Source organism: Pagrus major, chromosome 24 (genome assembly GCF_040436345.1).
Source record: "Pagrus major chromosome 24, Pma_NU_1.0".
NCBI classification, from domain to species: domain Eukaryota; kingdom Metazoa; phylum Chordata; class Actinopteri; order Spariformes; family Sparidae; genus Pagrus; species Pagrus major.
Window position 1 is genome coordinate 12,265,284 of NC_133238.1, and position 21,124 is coordinate 12,286,407.

Consider the following 21,124-nt stretch of genomic DNA (forward strand, 5'->3'; position numbering starts at 1 on the left):
CTGCCACGGCTGAGAGGCAGCACAGAGGAGACGAGGACTCTCAGTTAATGTATTCTCAGGGTTTTGCCCCAAACCACTGATTAGGTCCCAGTTTTGCATTTTGCCCATTAATGGTGTAACGGATAGAGGGCATGGAAATTGACCCCTGTTCTCACTCAAAGGCAACTTCAGCTGAGGGCCTTCGACTGGAGCCAGAGGGGGAGACAGAGAGGACAGTGCGGCACACTGACCTCTCCATCCAGCTTTAAAGCCAAAGTTATTAAGCAGCACAGAGGGCACTCCTGCTAATGTGGTTCCAATGGACTTCTGTTGGTACCTGATGCACTAGGGCTGCACCTGACGATTATTTTCATTATCAGTTAATCTGAAGATTATTTTCATGATTAATCAATGAATTATTTAGTCTGTAAAGTGTCAAAAATGTACAAAAAAATGCTCATCACAATTTCCCAGATCCCAAAGTGACATCTTCATATTGCTACTTTGTCTAGGGCTACACAATTAATTAACTTTAAGATAAAGGTCTGAAAAAACAGCATTATAATGAAGTGATTTTAATAGTTTTTTTCCCACTAATGGTGAATCAATGCTCAATCATATTTTTTGTCAAAATAATCACAATCTGATGTGCCAGTGGTCAAATATGCAGCCATGTTAGTGTAACATCCTAGCTCTGATTCTTCGCTTTCTGTAATGTTTCATGTGTTGTCACAGTTTTATCTCCTACAAGCTGCTCTTCCTGGAAATTAGCTGTCAGATACACATTTCTGTGGATACACTGGTAGCTACACCAGTATTTAATCTTTAGCTCACCTCCCCTCTTCCTCTATCTCTGACTGAGCATATGGTGTTCAACACAGACTCGTATTTCTGTTTTGCTCATGCATGCTGCTAGGCATTAAAATGATCATAGTCACAGATAAATAAGCCGTGGGGAGATCGCGCCAAATCCTGATCTTCAACGGTTTAGATCTGTAAACAGTTCTCTAGACACCTGACTGCGAGGAACAAAAAAGCAACAGCAGATGTCTTGAAATCGACTCTGGACTCCTCTGAGTTCATCTGAAGCCTGATCAAGACGTGTGAACAGACACGCTCTCATCTGGCCTTGGCTGCCTTCAGAGCCACCACAGGCAGATGGAGGGTTCACCCAGGGAGCCAGACAGAAAGAAAGGAAAGCAGCTCTCATGCTGCTTCTTACATTTTGAACGTCTCAGTGCATGCAGCTCCGACTTAGATGCCCACAACTTTCCATTAAATGCCTCATTTTAAACTTCTTAGTATTATCTGAAGCTGAACACGGAGTCAAAGCAGTGGCACATGCATCATTTTTACTGATGGAAGCCACGAGAACATGAAACAACACTCCACTCTTATAAATAATACCCCGGCCCTGACAGTGCAGCGCAAAAAGAACCGGAGAAGGGAAGCAAGCTGATGCTCATTTGCATATCGTTTGAGGCCAAGCCAAACACAGAACGAGCCTTCCATTATCCCACAAGAGAGAGTTAATTTGCGCCAAGTGCACATAGCTACAGTAGGTAGGTTAAATAATTAAGACGGGATCTTTTATTTAGGAACAGATTGGCTGCAACACGTTAATCCAGAGCTGTCATGTTGCCAACCGACCGACTCCTCCCAGGCTTCCTAGCAGGCCGAGGGGTAATGTATCCATGCATGTAGAGCACTGTGGGTGCAGTGCAGAGTTACCATGTTGTTTGTGTCATCATTAATTGCACGCTGGCCGTGCACAGATTAAGAGACTGATCGAAAAAGGCTTAGCTTTCTAATGAAAATCAATTGAAGAACACATAAATTGAAGCACAGTTATTGGAAAGTCAACAGCAATAACGCGTTTTGTCGTGAACGTAATGAAACAAGTGGCAGCCCATTGAATAATTCACCACACATTCCCCTTGTCTGTCCGCTGGTTTCTGATCGATCTCAAAGGTTATCCCATATCAGAGGGTAAAAGCGCTTGACCCTCGCCATCACACCGAGGGCAAGAGTTTCTAATAACCAATTCAATTATTAACACTTCAGCTTTTTCTCGTGCAATACATCATCCTGCTGCCCCCCAGTCGTCTCCTCTCTATCAGAGAGGTTATGAAGGTGACCAGGGCAGAGATAAGGCGACACGCAGGTGGTGATGGATGCCAAAATAGAGCCATTTGAGGCTCTTCTGCTCTGTTTTATTCTCTCGCTCACTCATACACAGTAATTGTCTCTCTGCCCTTGCAGCTCATGTACTCTACCTGCCTCTCTCTCTTTGCATTTCTCCTTAGAGCTACAATAATCAGTGGTGAAAGCCACGGCCTGAAAATTCCTGGCTATTGAAGTGTCAGACACTTAGATGAATGGATGTATCCTCTGCCCGCACCTATAATTACCTGCAAGTCATCGAGGCTCTTATCCGAAATGGTCCATGACGCTGCTGTAATATTGATGTTAAAAGCTATTCGGGTATATATGGTAACTGCAATAACACCGATAATGATAGTGACATTCTGGCTCGCTGGAATGGATCATAGCTCCGTCCTCAATGCAAAACATTGTTCGGATTTTATGCATGCTTGTTTTTTGAAGGTGATTGTAGATAATTCATGCACATTTTTTTGTTTTTGTTTGTATTTTTTTCTCTGAAACCCTTTGATTTTCTGTTCTCATGCAAAGTTATGCACACTTTCCACAAGTGATCATGATTAAAAATGTATTCCCACAATAGCAGTCTTTGGACTTTCTCAAACTTATTACAGCATGGCTCTAAACCAGCCTGCTCCTGTATGGATTATGTGAAATATTTTTAATGCATAGTTTAAATTTCAAATTATTAGACTAGAAGCGTTTTTTAAAGTCATCCTTCACTTAACACATGAATGATTTATTATGAGAGTGGGGATTTCATGCCTCAAGTAATCTGCTCGTACAAGATTTTAGTCAGGAGATAATGTTGAGCTACATTAGGTTTGTACAGTATGTACAGCATGTACAGTCTTAGAGCTGAAGTTCAGCTCCTACAGCCAGATTACTCACATATCAACAAACATGACCTTTACTTGACCTAATCTTCAGTCATATGTCAAAGTGCAGTTCTACATACCAGCACGCACAACAATGTAAAGGCACAGAGACGCTAATGCATGTTGACTTAAATTTAACTGTATTTACATTTTACTGAATTTAGCCTATTTCCTTGAACCACAAGGCATATTTAAGATTCCTCTGCTGTTCTTCAGCCTAAACTCATTTAAATGGGAAATTTTTCATATTATTTTCACATTATTTTTCTTGCTGCAGCACCTTAATTCACCCTCTGTCTGAACACTCCATTTTAGCTCCTGTCTCTTTAAGACGCCCCCCCCCCCCCGAAAAGCCCAGCCTTCCCTGATTGGTCAGCTCTCACAGGCCTGAGCAGACACCAGCGACTATGTGTCTGTATCCGCAGTGTGTTTGCAAGCCGGGGGTTGTGGCTGACTGTATAGTTGTGACATCACAACCTTACAGAAATCCTGACGGCTTTAAAGTCACAGTTTAAGAATACTGTGTGCGTTTCTCTGTGGACTGACTGTTTTGATACTTTCACAGTAATTATACATCCCCCTGACTTGATTTATAATCAAAAAAGATGTGGAAGTCTCACTTTCCAAAATGTTCAAAAATGCTTTAAATGGGCTTTTTTTGATGAGTTATCTGATCTCCATGTGGAAATTCAATGAAGTGCCAAGACTGCAAAATCTGCAGCAAACACCATTTAATTACACTTTTTTTTCACAAATATATTACTATTTTTTGGCTGACAGCAGAGAAGAGGGAGTAATGAAATGTTATTGGATTAAATAAAATAAATCCTCTGTCTTCTTCCTCAGGTTCTTTCTCTGGGTGCAGACGTGCTGCCTGAGTACAAGCTCCAAACACCACGCATGGACAAGTGGACCATCCTCCACTACAGTCCCTTCAAAGCAGTGTGGGACTGGCTGATCCTGCTGCTGGTCATCTACACGGCCATTTTCACCCCCTACTCTGCTGCCTTCCTCCTCAATGACATCGAGGAGCAGAGGAGGCGGGAGTGCGGCTACTCCTGCTCTCCCCTCAACGTGGTGGATCTCATCGTGGACATTATGTTCATTGTGGACATCCTCATAAACTTCAGGACCACGTACGTCAACGCCAACGAGGAGGTGGTCAGCCACCCAGGCAAGATCGCCATCCACTACTTTAAAGGCTGGTTCCTCATAGACATGGTGGCCGCCATCCCATTTGACCTGCTCATCTTTGGCTCAGGATCAGATGAGGTGAGAGGGCGGTAATCAGAGGGGGGGTAATGATGCAATGATTCTGAGGGAGGCTGTTCCAATCAGTCGACAAATCAATCAGCCTGTCTATCATTTGGATTTTCTTACAAGAGAAGCTCTTCTGGGGGGCAGAAATAGAAAAAGATAAATAAATTTAACGTTAATATGCACTCGTAAATACAGCTGAATCATATTAGCTTTTTATGCACACATGATTCAAGATCAATCTTATTACCATTATACATACAGATTGTGCAACAAAATGATCGTCGTAGTCATGATACTCATGATACTTAAAACTATAAATATCACTATAAATAGATGATTGAATAATAAATAGATCATAAAAAAGGGCAGAGATAATAATGTGCATTTTTTCCAATTGACATTTTTATAGACTAAATGATTAATCGATTTATCGTGAAAATAAACAGTAGATTAACTGATAATGAATGTTAAATGTAGCCCTAGTGACAAGTCTGTGACTGGGGTGGATGTTGTCTTTAAGTATCCTGTGGGTACTGCCATAGTAAGCCCAGTAGAAATAGCCGTGTCTTCTTTTTTGCACATTGCAGTTTTTCTTATATTTTTGAAATCATTTCTAAAAGTTTAATTCAGTTAGAGTTGACTTTTTTACGTGCAGAAATAACAATCTGTGAATAAAATAGTGTCCTGCTTAATCTTCATATCACTGCATAAACGTGATCCTGGGAATGATCCACAAATAAATGAGATCTTTTGGATTGAGATATAGAGGGAGGACTGGCAGGAATGGACATCCCGAAGGAGTTATTAGCAGAGAGATGAGTTTTAATTGGTCTTCATTTTTTAATGGAACCGTGTGAACTGTTTTCAACTTGTCAGCATCCAACACGCCTGTTGATTAGGAGTAGAAACGGTAGAGTCATTCATTATAACAACATTATTGATGTGGACACAAGCACAGGAGTCTCTGTGGTTATTTTGCAACAGTCTGGAGCTTGTTGAGCTGCAGACTGCGTAAATGTAGCTCGACGTTAGGGCTGAGCTGAAAAAATTATCGGAACGTTTTTCATATCAGTCGATACTGATGCATATTTTGTAAGACCAGGAGAAATAATGTTGGATTTAACCATTTTATTTTGAAATCGAGCTTTCTATCACACAATTTTCTTCTTGCTATTGGTGAAGTGGCTATCGTTTTATCACCCAGACCTACTTGACATTGTGCAGTATCACTCCAGTTGGAGACTGCAGATGGAACAGATACCTGGTGCCTTCAGATGCTGTAAAGAGAGTCAGCAGAGAAAAGGAACGGCCTCAGTAATCACTCAATCGTTATTCTGTCTGGCTGGCATCAATACGATAATTGGTAGATATAAATCATGTTGTAATAACTACTTTGGCTACATGCATTTCAGTATTTCTTCTTTTAAGAAGCCCAAATTCAAGAGCACCAACTTTCTTTACAAATTGAGCCCCTCCTCGGTCACTCCTGTGTCGTGACCTAAGGCTGCAGCTCCGGCAGTCATGTTTCCGAACAGCTTTCCTCAAATGTTTAGACCGCTAAACCAATCTGACGCTTGGCTGTCACATCTGCTTCCCTCTGCTCTGTCTTCATCAGAGCCAGGCTGGAAAGGCCCAGGGCGATCAAAATGAGTTAAAAAGGTCTCAGCCTCCCTAACCACTCCGCCTGTGAGAAACTATTTAGCTCATGTAAGACACCTCTCGCTTTAGTTTTAAAAAGCGTGCAGGGGAGAAGCGCTCAATCCACTAAAATGTGCCAGATGCCAGGATTTGTTATGTAACAACTCCAAACACGCAAAAAACACTCCAGATTGATGTGTGTGTTGACAATGAGGCCCCCCCGCTGTGGTCGGCTGGTTTGCAGAGTCATTATTTACCATTAGGTGTGTGTTGCTGTGAGGGAGTCTGTGGCTAGAGGCTGGCAGTGAGTGGCAGGTGGGGAAAAAAGAGCAGACAGCTGAGTGCGATGTATGTCCTCGTCATACAGCTAGATGACTGGTGCAGCGACAGAATGTGTGTTCCCGTTACAGCTCGTGTCCAAAGCACACAGTGACAGGATGAGTAGAATGACAGAACGTTGTATTTTTAGCTCCTCCAATCAGCAGCAGAAACTGAAAATAACACATCCATGTCCAGTTTTAGCTCCTGTCTTTAAGGTTATTTTAGCTCTTCATGCAGAGACGAGGGCTATTTTTAGACATAATCTCGTGCACCTTAGTTGCCTGGAAACCATCGCTGACAATATGTTAAGTTTTTCTTTTTTTTTTCTGATTTCACTGGAAACATGGCAGGTTGAAATCTCCCGTGAGAGGTGCAGGATTTCAGCTGAGCACGAGAAGCTGAATTTCCCTACAGGACTCATTTGAGCTCCTCCATTATTTTCATATCGACGTCCTGTTGTGATAAGATGAGATTTGCCTATTATGTCCACACTCACGTGTGCATAGTGTACAAATTTGAGGTAATTGCAAATTATAGAGGCTTAGTGCGAGTCTGCTCTGAGCCAGAATTCAAATATTACTTTTGCTTTAATCCTGGGCAGGGTAGAGTTCTTCTGTGTACATAAACAAGTGCAGAAAATAGCTCTGAACTCAGCCAAGACTTACCCAAAACGTCTTAGGGCATGGGTGATTTTACTTTAATATGAGTAGATTTTTTGCTTCAGTAGTCTTAAATTCTCACAAGAGAAATCTCTTTCTTAGCTCAGTGTGAATTAACATAAACAGTCTGCAGCATCAGGCTTTTATTTGTTTTCAATGAAGCAGTTCCACAAAGTTAATCATTTCAATGATTACTACTGATTGGGTCTCATCTTCGGGCGAGAGGTTTTTATGCTCACAAATATTAAATTTGAGCTTAAAGTGAACCAAAAGCTCTTAATGGCAGATTTTCTATATACATTTCCATGCAACTTAAACAAGTTTTTGTCTTTATTTGTTTTTGTCAGATTGTAAAACGTACATTGCCTGTACAGAAATGTTCTCCATCTCCTATTATGCAGCAAAAACCTGCAGCAACGTCTGTGCTAAACAAAGCAGAAAGAGGAGGCAGGTTCACTGTAACAAGCAGCCCCCACAGTCTCACTTGTGCCCTGCTGAAACTGTGTTCTCAGTCAGAAGAGACACAGAAAATTACATTCTTTCTACTCAGACAATCGTACAGCTGTACACAGCATGTTTTCTTTGTAGATTAGATGAATAAGCAAAACAATATTGTTGACTTGCTCTGTGACCTGTGCAGCTGGAGTGTATGGAGCGGATATGGTTAAATCAATATGTTCATATTAACGATGAATCACATGACTACATTGAGGTGAAAGGCGTCGCATGCTGTGATGAACCCGCAAACTCTGCAGATCACCTCGGCTCTATGGAGCTTTTCAGCATCTTTCAGTTCAATCTTTTTGTTTTACAACTTTACTGCTTTGGTTTAGTCTCTCTGCTCTTGTCTGTTGATGTTTGCTGCCACAGCAGGCTGCTGTTTTCAGTGAAAAAGCTCTAAAGAATCAGTAGCAGAAAGACACAATTACAGACTAGCCGGTGAACATGAGTGGCGAAAGAGCCACATATTTCCCTCGGGAGTTTGTGGGGAGCAGAACAGGGCTAAAAGTAGAGCAAATATTAGACTTGCATTCACAGGTGGGGCACAAACACGACTCCAAATGAATGCTAATGTTGCTCCGTACAACTGCTGGATGTGTAAATAGGCAACTGTTTGCTAACAACTTAAAGGACCACTGTGTAGGATTTAGTGGCATCTAGCAGTAAGGTTGCAGTCTCATCCACTTCCCGACAATGGCCCCTAGAAACACAAAAAACACGAAAGGCCTTCTGTAGAGCCAGTGATTGTTTTTTCTATTCTTGGCTACTGTGGAAACATGGCAGTGCAACATGGCGGACTCCCTAGAAGAGGCCCTGCTTGGATGGAAGTCAGGTGAAGTGTCATAGTCCACAAAACATTTCTGGAGCTTCACAGCAACACAGCATTGCATAATTCTCTTAAACACTTGAAGTCAATGGGCACTTATTTAATGGGCTTTAAAACATAAAAAACACTACCAAAAAAAATGCAAACAAAATGGCTCCATAATGCTTAATCTAAGTCTCCGGAAGCCCTGAGATCCCAAATTGATTTAAAAAGACGTTATCTACACCCTTGATGCGCGGTCAAGATCATCCAACGACGCTAATGCTTTTAGCTTAGCGGCTACAGTAAAGATTTCGTCTTTTCAAATCAATTTGGATTCTTGAGCTTCCTGTCTCACTAACTTTGGAGAATAAGCTGAAACGATGATGTATTGCCTTATGAGTAATTTCATATGAGCATGTTGTGTACAAAGTCAGAGGGTTACATCACAGCCTTGATAGACTCTTGGTGTTTTAAAGTGGCCAGGCGAGCCTAGAAAACCACAGTGGCAGATGGCCAGAGGGATATTCAGCGGATATGTTTTATACAGCTGGTTGCTAATGGGAGCTTTAGCTTCACTCCTCAGCCCCAAACGCCTCAGACTTACTGTAAGCCCAGATTTTAATCAACATTACACTGTGTGGCGACATCATACGGCGTGTGCTGTGTCATCTGTGCAGGTCACTCAGCTGCACTACACCTAAGGCAATTCACGCTCACAGGCGGCGTTCACTGGATAATTTAGGGCTCATCTGTTTCTGTATATGATTCATTCACTGTTCGCTCAGTTGTCAGTGAAAGGGCGCGCTGGCCCGACGCACAGCGGTGAATGATGGCAGTGATTTAGGGGTGAGATTGGGAGGATGGAGGCTCTTTAATGGACCCATCAGAAGCAGCTACAGCACTCTTCCTCACCATGACGGAGACACACTCTCCCTCATGAATCATCTTCCTTCAAAAAAAAAATAAAGATCCACCACCACCACCACCTTTCCTGCTTTAGTACTTTGAATAACTCATGTCATGTTTACTCTCACCTGTACAAGAAGCCAAATAAGCAAGTAGAGACATGAGGAAGCACAATTACAGCAGGAGGGCCATGGGTAATGATTTCCCTCAGGATATTAGGATAATTGTCAGGCGCGAAAGGGAGTGGTAGGACCTATTAGCGTTCTGGAAGTCTCACTTATTGTGTTTACAGATCGCGCGATGCTAATAGATCGGAACCTGTCATGGCTGTTTGCTAGACCCCTTCTACCCAACTCCCCCTCCCATAGTCTGTGCGTTAAATCAGTCCAGCTTGAAAATTGAGTCTGGAGGATTAAAGTGCTTTGAATTAAACCGAACAGAAGGCAGTATTGTGTGTACATTGTAATGTATGCACGCGAGTTGCTTAGATGCTGTTGTCTTCCCATTGACTGGCTTTGACACAGGCTCCAAGCTGCTGATGTTTATGCTTTTTTCGAGCTCATTTTTCCATCGTCATATGCAGTTTCATCCTTGGCCAAATGAATGAGTCACCGAACTCGCTCCCTCTCTCTCGTACGTTTATGTCCATGCCAGCCTGTTCCACTAAAAGCCAGTTCAAAACAGACTTTCATGATGTGCGGAGCCACAGGCAGCCCTGTCTAAGTCAGTGAGGTTGTGTTGACACTGAGGGATGCTGAGACCTTGAGAGATCTGTTTACAGCATCAGGAATGATCCACTGTCTCGCCTGTGTGTCTGGTACTGTATGTGCAGTGTGTGAATAAGATTAAGTATTCCTAAGCTACATATGTTTTTGAATCTCTAATCCTGAGCTGACCCTGACCCAAACCCTTGACTCTGAGAGAAGACAAACAACTTGTTCACTTTGATTGCAGGGAAAAGGTTTGTTATAAGTGTCAAGTTATATATTAAATGGCAATAACTGCTAATTTAGTTCAAATATTTGGTTTTTAATAAACTTGTATTGAGAAGAGAAGAGTTCCAGCATCATTTGAGAATGATTTACAAGGCTGGTTGAGAGTAACTAAGTAGATTTACTCAAGAACTGTACTTAAACTGGCAATAGACACCAATGCTGATTGCACAATGTAATGGCTATAGACTAACGACAGCATCTGCATTTAGATTTGTTCCATATAATCCTCACTTTGACAATGCACCTCTGTCTGGCACTGGCCTCTGGTGTTGCCTTTTACTTTCCTTTGGGCTCTGTGATGTCTATTAATGAAACATTTCCCCTTCATATTTCTGGTGGTATATTTAATAATCGTTTGAGGTCCAAAGAGGACAAATGATCCAGTGTTTAGTTTTTTCTTCTGTTCTTTCCCTTTAATCATCTTCCGACACTTTGAAGGGGCCTGATCCTTGGATTAAACTACCTACTGTAACTGCATACAAAGTAGTTAGTATGCACCTATCCACCTTGAGCAGCGACAACATTAAAATCCTGCTTACACACTGATGCATCAGTGTTTACAATTTAATAATGTATGATATAACAACATGAGTCACAGGGGAGACCTTACTACAGAATGAGTTTTTGATACTTTAAGTACATTTAGTTCACAACACAAATAGTCTGGTGTAAGCAGGGACAACAGCAGATGATCGCTCATATTAAGTTCCGCACATGAAACTGTGGGGGATTTTACACAACTAAATCCTGTATACTTCTGTTTGTTTTTCACCTCAGACAACCACTCTGATTGGCCTGCTGAAGACGGCCCGTCTCCTACGGCTGGTACGAGTTGCCCGTAAGCTGGACCGGTATTCAGAGTATGGTGCTGCCGTCCTCATGCTGCTAATGTGCATCTTTGCCCTCATCGCCCACTGGTTGGCCTGCATCTGGTACGCCATTGGCAACGTGGAGAAGCCTTACCTGGAGCATAAGATTGGCTGGCTGGACAACCTGGGCGTGTCAATAGGTGATCTTTCTTGTTTTCTGTTGTAGTTTTAAAGAACGTTTTAAGGACGCCATTTTGGATGCTAAACCACTGACTTTATAAAATGTATATGGAGTCTGATTGTATGTAAGCTTATGAGAAAATTACCCTACTTCTCACTTGATTTATTGCATCAGTAAACAATTTCATAATGAGTTTATGGTCTCAATCGCTAGTGTCAAGTCTTCTTCAATCAAGCATGTTCATTTTGTGAAATATTTTCGCATTTAGAGTAAAATAGACTGTAAAGTAAGGTATGCTTTAGGATGTGGCTACCTTTTGATTGATAAGTCACTAGCTCATTGAAATATGATCACCTCTGGCTCTGAAAACCAAGATGGCGAAGGCTGTAATGCCAAACTCGAGACTTAAAAATGGTCGTACAGGGTAGGTTTTAGTTGTGCCAAACACAAGTTTTTCTACTGTTGTGTTATTTTTATTAATTGTAGGAAAAAAGTACAACTACAGTGACCCCAGCTCAGGCCCCTCCATCAAAGATAAGTACGTCACGGCGCTCTACTTCACCTTCAGCAGTCTGACCAGTGTGGGCTTTGGGAACGTCTCCCCCAACACCAACTCTGAGAAGATTTTCTCCATCTGTGTCATGCTCATTGGATGTGAGTGACAGCTGAGTCACAGTACATACAGTTCTTTAATCCTGCTATTACTGAAACCATCTGTAAGGTTGCAGCTATTGCATATCTTAAACCAGACATTTTATAAGACAAATGCACTGATACAAACCATTTACACTCACTCAATAAGTAAATATTGAATTCTGTTCTTTTATTGCCTCCTTTTTTAACACAATTGTGATTTAATGGGTTCCCATTGCATGAAAGCCCCGGGTAGGTCTTTCCCTGAGAAAACCCTGACACACAGGCAGCAGCAGTGGTTTATTTGGTAGGTACAGTGCACAAGCAGCCTCAGCCGCCATGCCTCATCGGTCACCTGTCTGGCTTCTCTCCCAGCTCTAATGTACGCCAGCATCTTTGGGAACGTGTCCGCCATCATCCAGAGGTTGTATTCAGGTACTGCCAGGTATCACCTCCAGATGCTACGGGTCAAAGAGTTCATCAGGTTCCACCAGATCCCGAACCCGCTGAGGCAGAGGCTGGAGGAGTACTTCCAACACGCCTGGACGTACACCAATGGCATCGACATGAATATGGTACGAGAGAAAGTGTGTGTGTATCAGTGTGTCTTTAATTTGTCTCAGAATATTAAGTTTGTTGTTGTGTCTTCTGTTGCTTCTTCTCTCTTTCCAATATCATTTTGTGCAACTTAAAACCATTTCTGCCTAGTTTGCCTGTCCCCCCCGAAAAAAATGCTCTTACCACATTGTGAAGCAATCTCGCTATGTCACTGGCATAGTATAATGTTTTCATCCCCGATTATACTGTGCAATGTTCAGTCATAGCCTCAAGTGAAACGAAAGCCACAGTCGCTTTAATGCAGACAGTAACTGTGGCTTTCCTCATCATGATACTGTTCATGGTACTTATATAAGTTTGTCTTTTCCATGTCTGCCTCATGTCAAATGGAATGACCCCACCACTCTGGTAAGAGCAGGAGGTACATGTGTTAACCCAACTAATGTTGATATGAATGTTCCCCAGTGGTAGAGCTTCATCTAGCTGTTCCTGATACCAGTAGTGTTAGCTGTTAGCTTCATGTGCAGATAGTGTGAAAGAGTTAATATGTTTAATTATTGTCCCAACATGCATGTAAATGGAGGACATGTCCCCAGTGTCTTATCTGTACACACATGAACACATACTGTAAACACTTGCTGTGATGCCACATCATAGATGGATTTACAGTATCTACTTGTGCATGCCAGTTCCCGCAGACGACGCTGAGTTTCTCGCAGGCCACATTAATTGTCCATTACCTTGCACGTGGCCCAGCCTCGAGGTCCCTCTTTGCATGAAATCTGTGTATTCAAACACAACCCCATGATATTCATCTGGTACCAGAGACAGAGTGAATCACGCCTGTGAGAGTGGGCACAGCCTCGCCGGGCGCTGCCAGGTTTCCCTCCCACTGTGGGAGGCTTGGCTGCACGCTCCGCGGTGGCACCTGCGCTTGCCAAATGTTGTTCAGTCTTTCCTTTCCAAATCTACTGATCAGTTGTTGTTCTGAGCAAACAAAAAAAGCCTATCAGAGCCAGGAAAAGAATCAGCTCAGGCTTCATTTCTTTTTGCTCGTGTCATTAGCACATTGTATTTTATGTGTAAATGACAAAGATGAGAAATGTGTTTTTTCCTTGTTTCGACTTTCCCTTACATGTCCTCGAAGCCCTTCCCCCTTCGCCTTCCAGTGTCTGTTCAGGTGTCAGTGTTTGGAAATGTGGTCCCTCATAGTCAGTCCATGTTGTCCCGAAATTGTTAGTTGTTTTGTCAGTGGTCACTGTATCTTTGTCTTTAAAGGGTAAGTGTGCTACATATGTTTATACATCAGAAAATCCTCATAGAAAATGTTAAATTTAATATTAAATATTTTTCTATTGTATTTTCAACAGTTTCCCAGGCTAACATGGATGAGTCGGAATGCTTGACCGATCAACATTTGTAAATTTTTATTTTATTATTTTTTTTAATGAAAAGCAGATAATGCTTCAGAGTAGACGTGTGGAGATGTCCCGGTATCGACGATAACTTTGCAGTGTTGGGCAAGTTACTCAGGAAGTGTGATAAGTTACTCTTTACTGATTACTTTTTCAAAAGTAATAATATTACTTTACTTATTACTTGGTATCAAAAGTAATAAGTTACGTTACTCATTATATTACTTTTACTCGGGTAACACCTCCTCAGCCTACCCCGCAACAAGCTTCTTTACATCTTGTCATGTCATGACTTGTCATATTGTGATATCCTTTTCACAATTTATTAAGTGTAATTGTTCTTTTTGTATACTTTTGAACAGTAATGGTTACAGACTCTCTCTCCACTTCCTATACTCAAATTACGAGTGTCATTTATTTGCTTAAAAGAGACACAAAAAACACAGGAAACAGTAAAAGATTAATTTGACATTTTTTTTGCAGGGTTTTTTTAGGGATGTTTCAATTTTGACATTATGATCATCACTGTTGGTCTTGAGTGTACCAGGTTATGGTTCATAAAGTAGTTTCATCATGAAGAAAGTGACACTTAAAAACCTACAAAGTCCCACAGAGAGAAGACACAATAAAATGTTTCGGGTTTGTGCTGTCGTTTATCTGCAGCTTCTCAGTCTCTGTTCTGTCTCGTCTCTCGTCTGCTTCTGAAGCTCTCAGAGAATTGTAGCTCTGTGTAGAAGGACATTGCAGGCTATTTCTGCTGCAGCGTGTAATAGGTTTTGAGAAGAAGGAAGGAACACAAGTGGCAATTGTATCAAATTTCTCTGGAAATCTGCTCAATTTGACCCGAAAAATTCACCCACCGAATCAAAATTCAACACACATAATCTCTGCACAAGAAAACAAACTCTACTTCCACATCCCATCTGACCACAATCATGTCTGCTTTGACCCGTGTTTCACTCTCAGGTCCTGAAGGGTTTCCCAGAGTGCCTGCAGGCAGATATCTGCCTCCACCTCAACAAGAACCTCCTCCAGGGCTGTAAGGCATTTCGCGGGGCCACTAAGGGCTGCCTCCGGGCCCTGGCCATGAGGTTCAAGACCACCCATGCGCCCCCTGGAGACACCTTAGTCCACGGCGGGGACGTGCTCACCGCGCTCTACTTTGTTTCCCGCGGCTCCATCGAGATCCTCAAAGATGATGTAGTAGTGGCCATCCTGGGTGGGTCTGATTTTCACTTACATAACGCTGTGATTCATTAGTTTGTTATGGATTAGTATGACCTCATGACTTTGTCAACATTAAACTATTTCACCTCTTCAGTCACTGACCCATGGAGTTGCTTTTCAGCACTTTTGTATGCATTAAGAAATCAATTGAGTTTTTTTCCGAACCAGCAGAAATAAGAAGCATCAGGAAATTATGTCTCCTTCTACATGTAGTCTGGCAAAATGCTCATAACCTCTCACAGACACAAATATTATATCACATGCTTCTTTTAGGGGAACATTTACTTGCCCTTCTTATGTAATCATTTGAGCAATGAGATTAAACCTACTTAGTCATAAAATCTGTTTCTTAAATAATCAGTTTTCACACACATTCACTAAATTCTAAAGCTGCATCAGTTTGGGAATGATATTATCTGAAATTCATATTCATTCTCGTACTGTGGATGTGTCCCACGCTGTGCTTATAAGCAGAGTAATCAAAAGTTTGATATAATCTCAGCAAAATAAGCCACTTTGTGAATACATAATATCTGTGTGCTGCTTGGGCTCACCAGGATAGGTAAATTGGCATTTGAGTGTATAACACCCAAACAACGTTACTGAGTGTGTGAATGTGCAGATACTGTGAAAGAGCTAGTTTGCAGACAGATGGTTGCAGCAAACAACCTGAATTTCAGAGAAAACAGGCTGATTCTCTTTCTTGCCAAATTTGTAATGAAAGGATAGATGCTATTCTCATGTCTTCGTAAATATTAAGCTAAAGCCAGGAGAGGATATCTTCGGCTGACTTCCTGGAGTCACACTGCCAGGCAGCCAGCTAGATGTTCCCCCTGCTTCCAGTTTTTAAGATAAGCTGACCTGAGACAAAGACAACCTTCACCCATTTACGAGACACCGTACCATTAAAAAGATTCTGAAGCCGTTATTTCAAGGTTAAAAAGTTACATAATGTTGCTTTAAAAGAGTGAATTGCATTTAAACATTCACATTTGTGCATGAAAAATATCTAGTTTACCATGTCCGGGCCTCCTGAAGTCCAAAGATACATCTATAAATTGAGCTACTGTAAGCCAGGCACTTTACATACCTTCCACTACACACTCAGATATCTAAGAAGGCATCCAGTAGCTTGTCTGGCTGTAGATTATAAAGTCTGACGATGCAAGGAATGCCATTGCAGAGTTCAGTGTAAGCGCGTACACCGACCCGCACACACACGTGATGTAGAAATTTAGTGACACAGAACACAGAATGTCTAAACATTTCTAATTAGCCCTGTCAGTTCTGTTGTTGAGCTAGTACGGAGCACAAAAAACGCTTCAGGAAGAAGAAGTCTGATCGTTCTGTCATTCCAGCCTGATTAGCTTTGCCTGAACTCGCCTCCATTAGCGTAGACGCGGGTGGGCCAACTAAATGAAGATGGCTCTGTTGTGCTGTGATATGGCTGGGTTGGCAGCTGAGATCCCTGTTGGGTATGTTGTAATAACTTACTTCAAAGAACATTGTGATTGCTGCCGCCTCACAGTCGTGCCTCAGATGATGGGAGAGGACAGGATAGAGTGGGGGAGGACACATGGTGGGACGAGGGTAACCGAGGATCTGTGGTGATGAAAAAAAAGAGAGCATGATTGCTTTCGAATAGAGATGGATGACAATAGAAGCAGGAAGGGATGGAGAGCTGAGCGAGTGGGCGGGGTAGAAGGAGAAGACAAGTGATGGGAGAGAAAGAAGATGAGAGTAAAGGAAAGAAGGCAGATTGAGGAATTCAGGAGAGAACCAAAGAGCCAGAGGGAGAAAGAGGGAAGTCAGTGAGAGTTTCATGTGGTTGTCACTGTGGTGTGATGTAGCGTTTGATGAATGTAATCACAGTAAATCTCATCTCCAGCGGCCGGCAGGTGTATCCTACTGAGCCTTTTCTGCATTTGTTTCTCTTTTTAATGGCTGTTCTCATGCGGCCAATAAGGGTTGGAGAAAACCGGTGACACAATAGGGTCACGATGAGCAAGAAGCATGGAAGCTGAATTTGTAGGTTACACTCAACTCAGCACTTTTGCTCTGCTACAGCAAGAGAACTGCTGATTACTCAGTTTTCTCACTACCATACCTATACACCACTGTCATATGATCGTGTATTACACTAGATTACACTACAAATGGATCAATTTTCAGTGCTGAGGACAAGACAAATGTGACACTCTTCAAACACCAACAAACTAAATACACAGCCGTGTCTGAAACGATGACCTGATAACATTTTATTCCTGTGTAGAGACATCCTCTATGGAAGTCCAAAGTGGTATTAAATTGATTTAAAAAGACAGTTAAAAGACGATTAACCAACAAATAATTGAAGAAATTATTAAAGTCTTATCATTAATTAAATAAACAGGGCTATCAAGTTTGATATTGGATTAGGCTTGATTGAATTAGAGGACTGATTGGCCTTGGTGGAGGTATGTACTGCTGAGTGCCATATGTGATGGGTATGATTTGTATTTAATTAGGGAGCCTGTTTTTATTATAGAATGTTTTTTTTTCCCCATAATGTAATTTTTTAGCTCGCAAGCTCAACAACAGCTTCTAGATTTAGCCTGTTAGCTCCTGTTTTATTTTACTTTTCATCTGAAAAGTGAGAGGGCTGAGACTAAACCACTGTAAAAAAGTGACATTATGATACAAAAAGTAACATTACAAAATTAAAAATAACATGGAATAAAAAGCAGCCTTAAATATTGCAAAAAATGCCATAATCCCTGCCTTCGGACAGATCTCCACTGAAGCAGCATGGTAAACCCTGTGGCCCTCCCATGTAGGTCATTTCTCACCAAACAGAGGCAGGAATGTGTGGCCCATGTGACTTCATGCGGACTGACTGGCATTGTGTAAATCCTTTTTTAGATGACTCTAATGCCCTTTAGCTTCTTAACATTCTTCTCTACCAGGTGGCCCACCTCTTTATAGGTCATCACATACAGTACTGTCCTTTTATATACAGCTGACTTAAATAACGACCTCTAACGTACTTCTTCTGTGGATGAGGCCAAGAATAGATGAAGAGAAAAGCTTATGTCCTCAATGAGCTAAGAGAAGTCTGTTACTTACATTTGATTGCTTTCCTTTCACCCTACCCCATCTCTCCCGCCTCTTTCTTCCTTAGGTAAGAACGACATTTTTGGCGAGATGATCCACCTCTTCGCCAAGCCGGGGAAATCCTGCGCAGACGTGCGGGCGCTGAGCTACTGCGACCTCCACACCATTCAAAGGGAGGAGATCCTGGAGGTGCTGGACATGTATCCAGAGTTCGCCGACCACTTCCTCACAAACCTGGAGCTGACCTTTGACCTCCGTGATGAAAACCCTAAGGTAATCCAAGCAATGGAGGCGCCACTGCTAATTCTAGGAAGCAGTAGCACGGATCGAAGGCCTTTATCTAAAGTCAGTCTGCTTTACTTTACAGTAAGAGAGCTCCGAGTAGAGACCATTAACTTAAATTAAACAATTTATTCTTTGTACAATATCTCTGTCCATTTCAATCGGAGGAATGACTTTTTTATTAACTCTCCTTAGTGCTTCAATTTATCCGTGGTTGTGGGAATAAAAGCACAAGGGCTAATTTAGACGTTTGCTGGAAGACAAGTGAGAGATACAGTAGAGAGTATTAGTCAAGCACTAAGGGTGGGGTGGACATGATGTAGGCTGTAATTGTGATGAATTGGGTGTACAGGGAAAGACGTTTAAGGCCTGTGGCATTACATGAATCCACATTAGTCAGTTGTTTTATTTATCTTTTACCAGAGAGCGGGAAGTGCACTTTGTGTTGGCCTTCTGTTATTTATTCAGAGAACTGGAAAGAAGAGACAGGAGAGGAGAGACATGAGATGGTTCTGGTAGGATTACATCAAAAACAGGAGAGACACGGTTCTCCAACAACACCAGCAGGATGTTATGTTCCTTAGTTAAGCTGTTAAGCTGCTCAGCCTGCCAGACAAACAAAAAGGAAAGCAAACAAACTAGCATGTACGTTTAGTTTTGCCAACTCGCCAATAAAGTGTCTGGGTGTTTTATCAGTGCATCAAACTCCAACAAAACCTGACTTCTTTCAGTACCACCAACTGATTGTGGATGCTTCGTCATGCTTCTATCTGACTCATTTCTCGGCAGACACCATTATCTCTCTACACCAGCTAGATCCTGAGAGAGCAGCCACTTTTAATGACATCTCATTTGAGCAGATGTGAGCTTCTAAGCCCGCCCGAGCGCCTACAACGGCCAATGAGTGATCGTGTAGACAAGGAACACACTCTCTCTTCTCTCCTGAGCCACTTACATACCAGCCTCCGGATGATTGATGCATCATGTAGCCAATGAGATTTCAAATCCAGTAATATATAGTTTTTAAAGCCCTAAACTTGGAAATTATGCAAGTCTATGCAAGTACCAGCGGAGTCAACCTCTTCGTTATCAATCTGATAATGTTTTGTCCTTCTACAGACGAGCACGCAAGGAACTGATTCCAATGTGGACGACATCAAGTGTCCAAGACGAGTGTCCTACAAAAGGAAATCCTCCACAGGTCAGCTTCAGGCACAACACGACACCTACTCCTGTGCTTTAAAATCATGAAACCAAGTTCAACTTTTAAATTAAAGACACTGCAGCACCATTTATTCAGCTGACTAACATCTCCGTCCCTCTGCAGCTTCATTAGACAAAAGACGACCTCATGGGTAAAGCTCCACCCATCCTCTGTGCACAGGTGTAGGCATGACTTCATTTCAGTGGGAGTGTGCACCATGGATTGACAAACATGTGAATTTACTGTTCAGACGATTATTAAGGTCCTAACACAGAAATTCAACACATTTTAATGAGACATAACAACTACGTGCCCTCAAGCGTAAAAACACAACTCAGGTCAAATCATATGAAAAGTTTTTAATTTAATTAGTACAACAATGAAAGCTACAAATAATAAAACAGTAGTCTGATAAAGCAGGTAATATGATCAGTCGTCCTGCCAATGCTATTTCAGTCTGAACTCGTCTGTATTTCATGCTGTACATGGCCACATCAATCCATAAAATGTGACACTGCAGCGTTTGCTTCTTAATGCATATCAAGAATAAATCATAAACAACTGATTTTTATGTTTAAGGTTGGAAAGGAGGCTGTCGTGCAGAGAATTAATGAGCTCCAGTAATCTGATGTTATAACCAATCAATCTGATGTGTGTCATTTTGTTGCAGACATTTGCACAGGATTAAATGAAGGTAAACACAGTGGACGTTTGTGTGCAACACCACTGCACTCTGGTAGATTCATCAACATGTGTGTCATGCTGCCTTCAGGTGTCTGCAGGGATTTAATGAACCAAAGAAGAAGCTTTTCATACAGCGGAGAACAAAAACCCCTGCCTTCATTTATAGATACATGCAGACTGATTTACAGATGTCCTTGCTTTAACCACATTAAACATGACCTTTTATGCCAATCGAAATACATGTATTACTTCAAGAGGGTTTAATTAAGATAAATTGATTTCTCTAATTACTGTAGTTTCATGTGATTTGTCTATAAAATCCACCAAATCCTCAAAAGGACTAAATGATGACATCAGAAACTGTCAAGTATCCAAAGTTTGAATCAGATAATGAAACAATTATTTGATTAACCAATCAGTTGATTAAAAGAAAATTAATCTACGAGTAAAAATTAAAAAATATCCACTCATTCCATCCTCGACACAATGTGTCACTGCTTTTATCTATTTTCTAGGATATTAAATGTGAAGATGTCACCCTGTGTACGGTGCATTTTTATTACTTGCACTTGAAATTTTATAGATTCATTTAAGATTGATTTATAATCTGTGAGTACCTCCTCAGAAAATCAAATTGTAGGCAGTATTTTACCAAGGAAAAGCTTCGATGACTTTAACGCTGATGCTTTAACCATATGATTAAATGAAAAGCAGGCTCATTTTCTGATATCTGTAGTGAAACTCAGGTATTGTGTTGTCAGTGGTATCAAAGACTTTCAAGCAATCCCCAGCCCTGCCAAAGATGGATCTTGATAAAGTATGAAAGCTGCAAAGACAATTCAAACGTGATTATTTGTATATTTCTGACTTTGGTCTCACTAAAACTGATGCTCCACATGCCTGTGTCAGTTATTAACAGACACTTCCACT

General features: G+C 41.6%; 1 protein-coding gene across 1 annotated transcript in view; it reads left to right on the plus strand.

The window, feature by feature from the left end:
- kcnh7 (potassium channel, voltage gated eag related subfamily H, member 7) overlaps positions 1 to 21,124 on the plus strand; it is a 69,488-nt gene that overhangs the window by 40,082 nt on the left and 8,282 nt on the right. Inside the window, exons 6-12 of the mRNA XM_073462168.1 lie at positions 3,867 to 4,292; positions 10,886 to 11,117; positions 11,585 to 11,752; positions 12,107 to 12,306; positions 14,671 to 14,923; positions 18,092 to 18,297; positions 19,426 to 19,507. Of these exons, the coding sequence (XP_073318269.1) occupies positions 3,867 to 4,292; positions 10,886 to 11,117; positions 11,585 to 11,752; positions 12,107 to 12,306; positions 14,671 to 14,923; positions 18,092 to 18,297; positions 19,426 to 19,507 (1,567 nt within the window). The remainder of the gene's footprint in view (positions 1 to 3,866; positions 4,293 to 10,885; positions 11,118 to 11,584; positions 11,753 to 12,106; positions 12,307 to 14,670; positions 14,924 to 18,091; positions 18,298 to 19,425; positions 19,508 to 21,124) is intronic.